Here is a 9,904-nt window from a genome sequence, read left to right on the forward strand (position 1 = left end):
AGAATAACAAATCATTAAAGAGCAGCAGTAAATAACAATAGTGAGGCTATATTCAGGGGGTACTAGTACAGAGTCAATGTGCGGGGGGCACCGGTGTCGAGGTAATTGAGGTAATATGTACATGTAGGTAGAGTTATTAAAGTGACTATACATAGATAATAACAGAGTAGCAGCAGTGTAGAAGAGGAGGGGGGGAGGGGCAATGCAAATAGTCTGGGTAGCCATTTGATTAGCTGTTCAGGAGTCTTAAGGCTTGGGGGTAGAAGCTGTTTAGAAGCCTCTTGGACCTAGACTTGGCGCTCAAGTAGCAGAGAGAACAGTCTATGACTAGGGTGGCTGGAGTCTTTGACAATTTTTAGGGCCTTCCTCTGACACCGCCTGGTATAGAGATCCTGGATGGCAGGAAGCTTGGCCCCGGTGATGTACTGGGCCGTACGCACTACCCTCTGTAGTGACTTGCGGTCGGAGGCCGAGCAGTTGCCATACCAGGCAGTGATGCAACCCGTCAGGATGCTCTCGATGGTGCAGCTGTAAAACCTTTTGAGGATCTGAGGACCCATGCAAAATATTTTCAGTCTCCTGGGGGGGAATAGGTTTAGTCGTGCCCTCTTCACGACTGTCTTGGTGTGCTTGGACCATGTTAGATTGTTGGTGATGTAGACACCAAGGAACTTGAAGCTCTCAACCTGCTCAACTACAGCCCTGTCGAGCGTGCTTGGTACTCCTTTTCCTGTAGTCCACAATCATCTCCTTTGTATATGTTCTTAATGATCTCAGTAGCCTGAGCATACTAACCACAACTTTGATTTGACACACCTAGATCAGTCTATTGACTTTATAAGTAATTTACTTATATGATGTACTTAATGAAATTCCTGGCTAAATGTGGTGCGCCAAGTGGGCGCGCTTATCTTCGTTAGCACGCTGCCCTGCATAGCCTGCCAGGGGGGTTGAGACTCGGGAGCGCGTGGGATGCACAGTTGGGAGCTCGCCACGACATACTAGAACAGAGTTACAGAGACCACTCGCTCACACACACACAGAGACACTCACGTACACAACTGCTTCAGGACTTGCTGACAACAACCCGAGGGATAATTATCAATGTTTCATGCTCGAAAATGTTGATATTGCACATCGCATCACTTTTGAGTAAGTATTGTCTTTACATGGGACTGTTTCGTTTTATAGAGTGAATGTCCTACTGCGCAGGTAGCTAGCTAAAGTATTTTCTATTCCTTTGAGGAGTTGCCTATAGCCAAGTATTGTCTTAAGAGGAAAAGTAAAACGTGAAGAGTTCCAATAGAGGAGTTTAATTCCAGTGTAACGTTTCACTCTCACTTATCCAGGACCATGGGGACATTTAATGAGGAACATCTGTAAGCCGTTATTTAAACATCTAAAATGTGTTCAACAGTTAATACATGTCAGATGTCTCAGTCCACTATGCTTGTTAAAGATGTTTTGGGCACATTATTTTCAACTAGCTATCGTTTACAGAAGCTATTTTGTACAGTAAATAACCGTCGATGTTGTTCTCGAACATAGCAGCCTGTTTTCATAAACAGTCACCTCACGGGGATCGATAGGAAAGCGAATCCATGTGATTTCAGTTAAATTAACCGAAGAGAAGCATATCTTGTGACCTTTATGTTTTTATACCCAGTGATGAAATAGACTAAAGGAAAACTGTGATAGCAATGCAGAGACACGTCTCTTACGTCTAAAATAGAAACATTTGTACAGATGTTTAACTGTGGGATAGTTGAGTTCTATAGCATAATAGTTGCATGGGGAGTTATACTCCAGACATGTTTTGCTCGCCCGTGTGGCATCATCAGCTACTCTCACCGCTGTTTCTGTCGCTCAGCCCTCGGGTGGCGCACCTTTGCCCAGATGCCGGAGTTTGGGGATGTGTGCACTGAGGGGAGCTGCTACCCCGCCACCGGGGACCTTCTAATCGGCCGTGCGCACAAGCTCACCGCCTCCTCCACCTGCGGCATTGAGAAGCCTGAGCGCTTTTGCATCGTTGGTCACTTGGAGGTAAGACACCTCACACCTGGGGCACAGATACTGTAGGTGCACTACACCAAGACAGGGCCGGCAGTGGGCATAAGCAGCCGCTAGGGACCGACATAAGCGGTTGCTTTCAACTGTTGAGAGTTTGAATAGTAGAATACATAAGGTGCAATTTCGAAATTTGGTTGTGCATCAGCAGTTTTTCTTATTGACTTAAGACATTTCAGTTTTTCATTTTTAATTCATTTGTAAAAATGTATAAAAACATAATTCCACTTTGAAATTATTGGGTACTGTGTAGGCCAGTGACACAAAATCTAAATGTAATCCAAATAAAATAAAAACGTTATACTTTTATCACGGTTCCCCCCAAATCATGGCCGAATTACTGACCATGCATGAAGGGCCGTGCCCAGTGGCCCTGAACTTCCCCCATTGATTATGATATCTCACTGATATCATATTAACATGGCAAAATGTGTAGAATTTCTAGAAATTAGCTTTAAAACTGCTAAAATGTCTTCAATCCATGGCAAAGTGGGTAGAATTTCAGGAAATTAGCTGTAAAACTGCATATTTTTCTCCACCCCATGGCAAAATTAGTAGAATGGCATGACATTTGTTATAAAATGGCAAAATATTCTCTCTGCCCCCATGGGTAGGCAGTCATTGTAAATAAGAATTTGTTATTAACCGAATTGCCTAAAACATTTTCTCTACGCCCCATAGCAAAATGTGTACTGCAGGAAATTTACTTGATTAAAAATTATATTTTTTCTCTTAGCCGTCAAGAGGGGGGGCCATTAAAATGTTTTGCCCGCTTAGGGCTTAGGGACCCCAAAAGGCTTTGCACCTAGACGTAACACATGAGGCACAGATGGGTATTATACTCACCCTGGAGGTAAGTCCCAGGCGGTTCAGATAGGGGAATTACACCTCCTGTAGGTAATGGGATACAATATGACCATTACATTTGCAGCTAATAGGGCTGGGCCACATATGATCTATACACTCACTGGTCCTCTGTAGTTCAGTTGGTAGAGCATGGCACTTGCAACGCAAAGATGGTGGGTTTGATTCCCTGGATGGGACCACCCATAAGTCAAACGTGTTCACGCATGACTGTAAGTCGCTTTGGATAAAAGCGTCTGCTAAATGATGATTATTATTATATTACACCTGACCAGCAGGTATATTATATAACACTTCATTGTGTTTCCAAAAATGGTGTGGTAACGTAATGGTGTAGTACAGTACAGTGTAATATTTGAGTGTACGAAAGAGACTCTATGGTATTGTGCTGCGTGGGAGTCTTGGCATTTCCCTCCACAATAAGCATTGTGTGCCACACAATCGCCGCCCTGTGTGATTGTCATGGGGGGTGAGAAGGGGAGAGTTCATGATCGGGGGTACTCCGTTATTCCAGAATCCCCTCGGGGGTGAACGCCTACAGAATGTGTCCATGTGAAGGGGGTGTTATCTACCAATGGGCTGTGGGACGATTAACGGAAGATTGGAACATTCTAGGATGAGTCATTGTAATGAGGAGGAGAACGGGGGATGAGGAGAAGAGCCTGAGGGTCTAGTGCAAAGAATTCTGGGAGCAGACTTTGCCTAACGGGGAGTGGAAGCTGGACCACTTAGCAGTTACATGTGGTCACATTTCAACACAGTTAAAACTTGTGTGTGCAGATATATTGGAAAGCAACTGCTTGGATGAAATTAGAAGGTTGTGAAATCCTCACACACACACTTGTTAGGAAGATACAGTGCAGAGTAGGGTGTGTGTGTGTGTGTGTGTGTGTGTGTGGAAGAAAATACAACATCTGTGTGTGTATGCCAAACCATATGGAGAGCAGACAAACCTTCTGCTGCTAAGGGGGGCAGTGAACCTAGAGAGTAGAAAAAACTATTATCTTCACTACAGGATATACACACTCAGACACAGACACACACGCATGCACACACACACACACACGCGCGCGCACACACACACACACACACACACACACACACACACACACACACACACACACACACACAGTCTTGTACAGCTAACCTTGTACGAACACACAATTCAAAATCCAATTTTCCCTAACCCATACTCTTACCCTAACCTTTTTTATTTATTTAACCTTTATTTAACTAGGAAAGTCAGTCAAGGACAAATTCTTATTTACAATGACGGCCTACCCCAGCCAAACCCTAACCCGGACGACGTTGGGCCAATTGTGCGCCGCCCTATGAGACTCCCAATCATGGCCGGTTGTGATAAGGCCTGGAATCTAACCAGGGTCTGTAGTGACGCCTCCAGCACTGAGATGCAGTGCCTTAGACCGCTGCGCCACTCGGGAGCCCAAAACCTTAACCCTAACCCTAACCCTAACCCTAACCTTAACCCAAAAACCTAACCTTAGCTCTAAACCTAGCTCCAACCCTAAAATTAACCCTAGCTCCTAACCCTAACTCTTAACGTAATTCTAACCCTTACACTAATTCTAACCTTACCCTAAACCACCTATGCATAGCATTTTACCTCAAGGGGACTAACAACATTTTCCCACAAGAATAGCTAATCATGTACACACACACACACACACACACACACACACACACACACACACACACACACACACACACACACACACACACACACACACACACACACACACTTTAGGGCCCCATTCCTACCCATACTCACCCATACTGTTTGTGTGTGATGACAGACTGAGTGGTAGCTCTATAATTAGGTGAATGATCATGTTTTTCACAGTACTGAGACACTCTCTCCTCCCTCTCTCTGTAGGAGGAGAAGAAGTGTTTTGTGTGTGACTCCAGGGAGAAGTATGATGAGAGGATGAACCACACCACCAGCCACAGCATCGAAAACTTGGTCACCACCTTCGCCCCAAACCGCCTCAAGACCTGGTGGCAGTCTGAGAATGGTGAGAATATGTGTGTGTGTGTAGGGGTGGGTGTTTGTGCTCACGTTTTTGGTTTTACTAGTAAAATAAGGAACATAAAATAAGGACAAGTGGGGACATTTCGCCGGTCCCCACAAGGAAAAAGGCTATTTTAGTCTTAGGGTTTAGGTTTAGGGTTAGTGTTACAATTATGGTTACAGTGTGGACATCACATGTTGAACGCGGAATGAGGGTGGAATGAGGAAGAGCTCGGTTTGTTGTTTTGAAAGTCTCTGAAAAATAATTCTATTGAAAAAGTTTGATTACTAGCTAGCTTTTGAATTTGGATCCCGCCACGCGGTTAGCCTCGGTTGCTGGTACCACTATATCTGTCCAGGGATCCTGCCAAACAAAAGTTTGAAGAGCTGCTTGGCGTAGCAAGGTTTCTGGCTGGGACTGTGGATTGTCCCGGGCTTGTGGCTGTCTAAATCCCTGCTGTTTGTTGCTGTTTAAATCTGCCCTGTGACCTGCCCTGTCTGGAACTGCGTGGAGTACCAGCGTTAGCCTACATTGCTACCATGGCGTCCAAAGCCAAAGGTGGAAGTCATGGAGAGGACAGTGTTTCTCTATCACAGGTCAAGGATCTTTTAAATGAACAAAAAGGATTTTACAAGCCGTTGTTACAACAAACAGGAAAATAGCTTCAAGAGCTTTGTCCAGATACTGATGGACTCGACTAACGAAAGAATGGACGATCTGACGGGGGGAGGTTCAGAACTGTAAGAACAGTTTCCAGTTCTCCCAGTGAGATGTGTATGTCCTGAAAGAGACCTGCAGCAAGATGACAACAAACTGTAAGTCCTCTCGAGATGACATCAACATGAATCCTTATTAGCAACGACTGGGAAAACAGATCCAGGGGGACAATCCAGGAGGAATACCATCGTTGTGGATGGCATACCAGAGTCTTCACATGAGAACTGGGCCGAGTCTGAGGAGAAAGTATGGAAAATGATCACTGAAAAGCTGCCGATGGATCATACGAAGATTGAGGTGGAGCGCGCTCACAGGTTTGGAAAACATGTAACCAGCCCAGGTCACAGACCCAGGCCGATAGTGGTCAAGCTCCTGAGGTTTGAGGACAAGATGGCTGTTCTGGAGAGAGCCAAGAACTTGAGAGGAATCAACATCTTCCTCAAAGAGGACTTCTCTGAAGCTGTGCGCCAGAGGCGGGAAAAGAACTGATCCCAGCTGTGAAAGCTGCCAGAGCGCATAGGGACATCTGCTACAACAGGCTCATTGTCCACCCTCCCTCCCTAAAGCTTGGGAGAAATGAGAGAGCCAAGCCTCAGGGCCAGTATCTTCAGCCCAACATCACACACACGCATATACAGTATATATTTTTTCTCAGATAAGCTATCAAGGAAATGGCTAAGAATAGCACATATTAATATACACCGAGTTTACAAAACATTAGGTTGCACCACGTTTGCCCTCAGAACAGCTTTAATTCCTCAGGGCATGGACTCTACAAGGTGTTGAAAGCGTTCCACAGGGATGCTGGCCCATTTTGACCTCAATGATTCCCACAGTTGTGTCAAGTTGGCTGGATGTCCTTTGGGTGGGGGACCATTCTTGACACACGGGAAACTGTTGAGCTTGAAAAACCCAGCAGCGCTGCAGTTCTTGACACATTCAAACCGGTGCGCCTGGCACCTATTATCATACCTCATTCAAAGGCACTTAAATCTTTTGTCTTGCCGATTCACCCTCTGAATGGCACACATATACAATCCGTGTCTCAATTGTTTCAAGGCTTTAAAATCCTTCTTTAACATGTCTCCTCCCCTCCATCTACACTGATTGAAGTGGATTTAACAAGTGACATCAATAAGGGATCATAGCCTTCACTTGGATTCACTCAGTAACTTGCTAACATCGGATAACATTCATATACTGTCCATCTCTGAAACTCACTTAGCTAATTCCTTAGATGATACAGCAGTGGCAATATATGCATATACTTTAACTACGGAAAAGACGTGAATGCCTATGGGGGAGGTGTTGCTGTATACTTTATGTTCAGAGCCATATTCCGGTAAAGCTTAGAGAAGATCTCATGTCAAATGTTGTTGAAATGTTGTGGTTGCATGTTCCCCTGCCTCATCTAAAGCCTCTTCTTTTGGGGCGCTGCTATAGGCCACGAAGTGCTAAGAGTCAGTATTTGGATAATATGTGCGCAATGCTTTATAATTGTTGGGAGGGGTCTATTTTCTGAGTGACCAGAACATTGACTGGTTAGCAACTAGCTGTCCGCTCAAGAGGAAGCTTCTAACTGTGACTAATGCCTGTAGTATGACCCAGGTTATCGCTCAGCCAAATAGAGTGCATACCAATAGTGTTGGATATGTGACATCCAAAGCAATATCTGTTTCCATTGACTGTAGTGACCATAACATTGTGGCAATAACAAGGAAAGCCAAAGTTTGGGCCTAAAGTAATTCATAAAAGATCATACAAAATTGTTGACATACTGTAAATTGAGAAATGTTGTGACTAAACTTAACAAAAAGAAGAAGAAATTATATCACCATAAAACACAATGGAAAAAGACTTTGGAGTACCTTAAATGATATCATGGGCAGAATACATACATCTCCATCGTTCATTGAAGTTGAGGGGTCATTTATAACGAAACCTTTTGATATTGGCAATCATTTCAATTACTATTTCACTAGTAAAGAGGAAAAACTCAGAAGTGAAATGACAACATTGAGTTAGTGTGGGAGAGGTGGGAAAACCTATTGTTATCCATCAATAATGATAAGCCACCAGGTATAGGCAACCTAGACGGGAAACTATTGAGAATGGTAGCAGACTATGGGTGCGTTCGTAAATTCACTCTGGCTATCTACTCCGATTTTAGAGCAGAGCGCAGAATAACTGATACATTTACAAACGCTCAACACCCGTTGAATATGGCCGGTGTCAGTAAACGTCTGCAAAAAAGCTTAGTTAAATTGTTGCCAGTAGCAAAGTTACAGTCACCAACACTCTTGATAACATGAAAACAGCCTAACCAACTCTGCTAGGGCAAGTAAAATGGTCAGAGTGGGGTGTTCTCTCATTTGTGTTTGGAAGTAGCTAGCAAGCTAGCCAGCGTTAGCCAATTAGCTTAGGTGCTTGACTGCCGTTGTGAGGTCAGAACACTCGGATCAACCCTACTCCTTGGCCAGAGCGTCCAGTATGTTCTCTGAACGCTCCGAGAGCGAAACGCTCTGAACTTCCGAATGGACAATCTGACAACACTCTGAATTTACGAACACTCAGAACGCACTCTGTGCTTTGGCGCTCCAGATTGAATTTACAAACACACCCTATATTGCCACCCCTGTTTGCTATATCTTTAACTAAAGTCTAAAGGGAGTGTGTGTGTCCACAGGCGTGGAAGGAAGCTAAAGTAATTCCACTGCCTAAAAATAGTAAAGGCACCTTTGCTGGCTCTAACAGACACCCAATCAGTTTGCTGCCTGTTCTTAGTAAAGTGATGGAGAGGATTGTGTTTGACCAAATACAATGCTATTTTCCAGCATGCATATAGAGAAGGGCACCCAACTTGTACAGCCCTGACTCAGATGACAGATGATTGGTTCAAATAAATTGATAATAAGATGATAGTTGGAACTGTGTTGTTAGATTTTAGTGCAGCCTTTGATGTTATTGATCATAAAAAGTTATTGGAAAAAACACCACCTGCCTTCACATGGTTGGAGAATTATTTATCCAATAGAACCCAGAGAGTGTTCTTCGATAGAATCTTCTCTCACATCAGATATGTACAGTGCAGTGTCCCTCAGGGCAGAACCTTGGGCCGTTACTCTTCTCTATTTTAACAAAGGATTTGCCACAGGTCTTACACAAAGCTAGAATGACTAAGTATACGGATGATTCCACAATTTACATGTCAGCACCCAAAGCCAGTGAGCTCACTGAAATTCTAAATAAGGAGTTACAGTCAGTATCAGAATGGGTGATTAATAATAAACGGGTCTTAAATACATCTAAAACTAAAAGCATTGTATTTGGTTCAACACATTCTCTAAGACCTAAACCTCAACTGGAGTTGTACATAAATAGTATGGCTGTAGGGATAAGTTGAGGAAGCTAAACTCCTAGGTATAACTTTGGATGGTAATTTATCATGGTCAAGTCATATTGACAAAGTTGTTGTGAAGATGGGGAGGGGTATATCTGTTATAAAAAGATGTTCTGCATTTTTGACACAAATCAACTGTACTAGTTGTTTAGGCTCTGGTCTTGTCCCAAAGAAAAACCTAACAAAGCTGCAGCTGGCTCAAAACAAAGCAGCACACCTTGCCCTTAACCACATAGACACACTCTAATGCACACATACTTTTTTAGTTATATTGGTTCTATTATTTCTTACTTGTTATGTTTTTTGTGGAACCCAGGAAGAGTAACTGCTGCTTCTGCAAAAGCTAATAGGAATCCAAATAAACAAATAGGGTTAGGGTTAGGTTAAGGGTTAGGTTTATGGTTATGGAAAATAGGATTTTGAATGGGAATCAATTGTTTGGTCCCCACAAGGATAGTAATACAAACATGTGTGCTCGTGTGTGTGTATCATGGTGAAGTCCAGCTGTGAGAGAATGGTCAGTGTGTGCTAAATGTGTTCTCATGGGAACAAGGGGGCGGTACGGTGAGTAGAGCAGATCACAGAGCAACACAGCTCAGCCAATCAGAGCAGGCTTCAGGGCAGAGGATATACAGGTATGCTCACGTGAACAGGTGTTAGAAACAGCTGTAAAACAACACTGCCGACACGACATGACTGCATTGTTCCCTGTAACACACACATGCACACACACTCCCTCGCACACATACTTGCAGCTGGACAACATAATAAGAGACTGAGAGCATGGGAACTGGACTGGCTTTCCCACATACACACAAACACCCAC

The 9,904-nt window shown here is 43.8% G+C and overlaps 1 protein-coding gene across 1 annotated transcript in view; it reads left to right on the plus strand.

Moving 5' to 3' along the window:
- Window positions 1-987: 987 nt before the first annotated feature.
- Window positions 988-9,904, plus strand: part of LOC115198695 (laminin subunit beta-1) — a 30,207-nt gene continuing 21,290 nt past the window's right edge. The window contains exons 1-3 of the mRNA XM_029760853.1: window positions 988-1,152; window positions 1,871-2,043; window positions 4,826-4,964. Of these exons, the coding sequence (XP_029616713.1) occupies window positions 1,122-1,152; window positions 1,871-2,043; window positions 4,826-4,964 (343 nt within the window). The 5' untranslated portion in view covers window positions 988-1,121. The remainder of the gene's footprint in view (window positions 1,153-1,870; window positions 2,044-4,825; window positions 4,965-9,904) is intronic.

The sequence above is a fragment of the Salmo trutta genome, chromosome 8 (assembly GCF_901001165.1).
Source record: "Salmo trutta chromosome 8, fSalTru1.1, whole genome shotgun sequence".
In the NCBI taxonomy this organism is placed as follows: Eukaryota; Metazoa; Chordata; class Actinopteri; order Salmoniformes; family Salmonidae; genus Salmo; species Salmo trutta.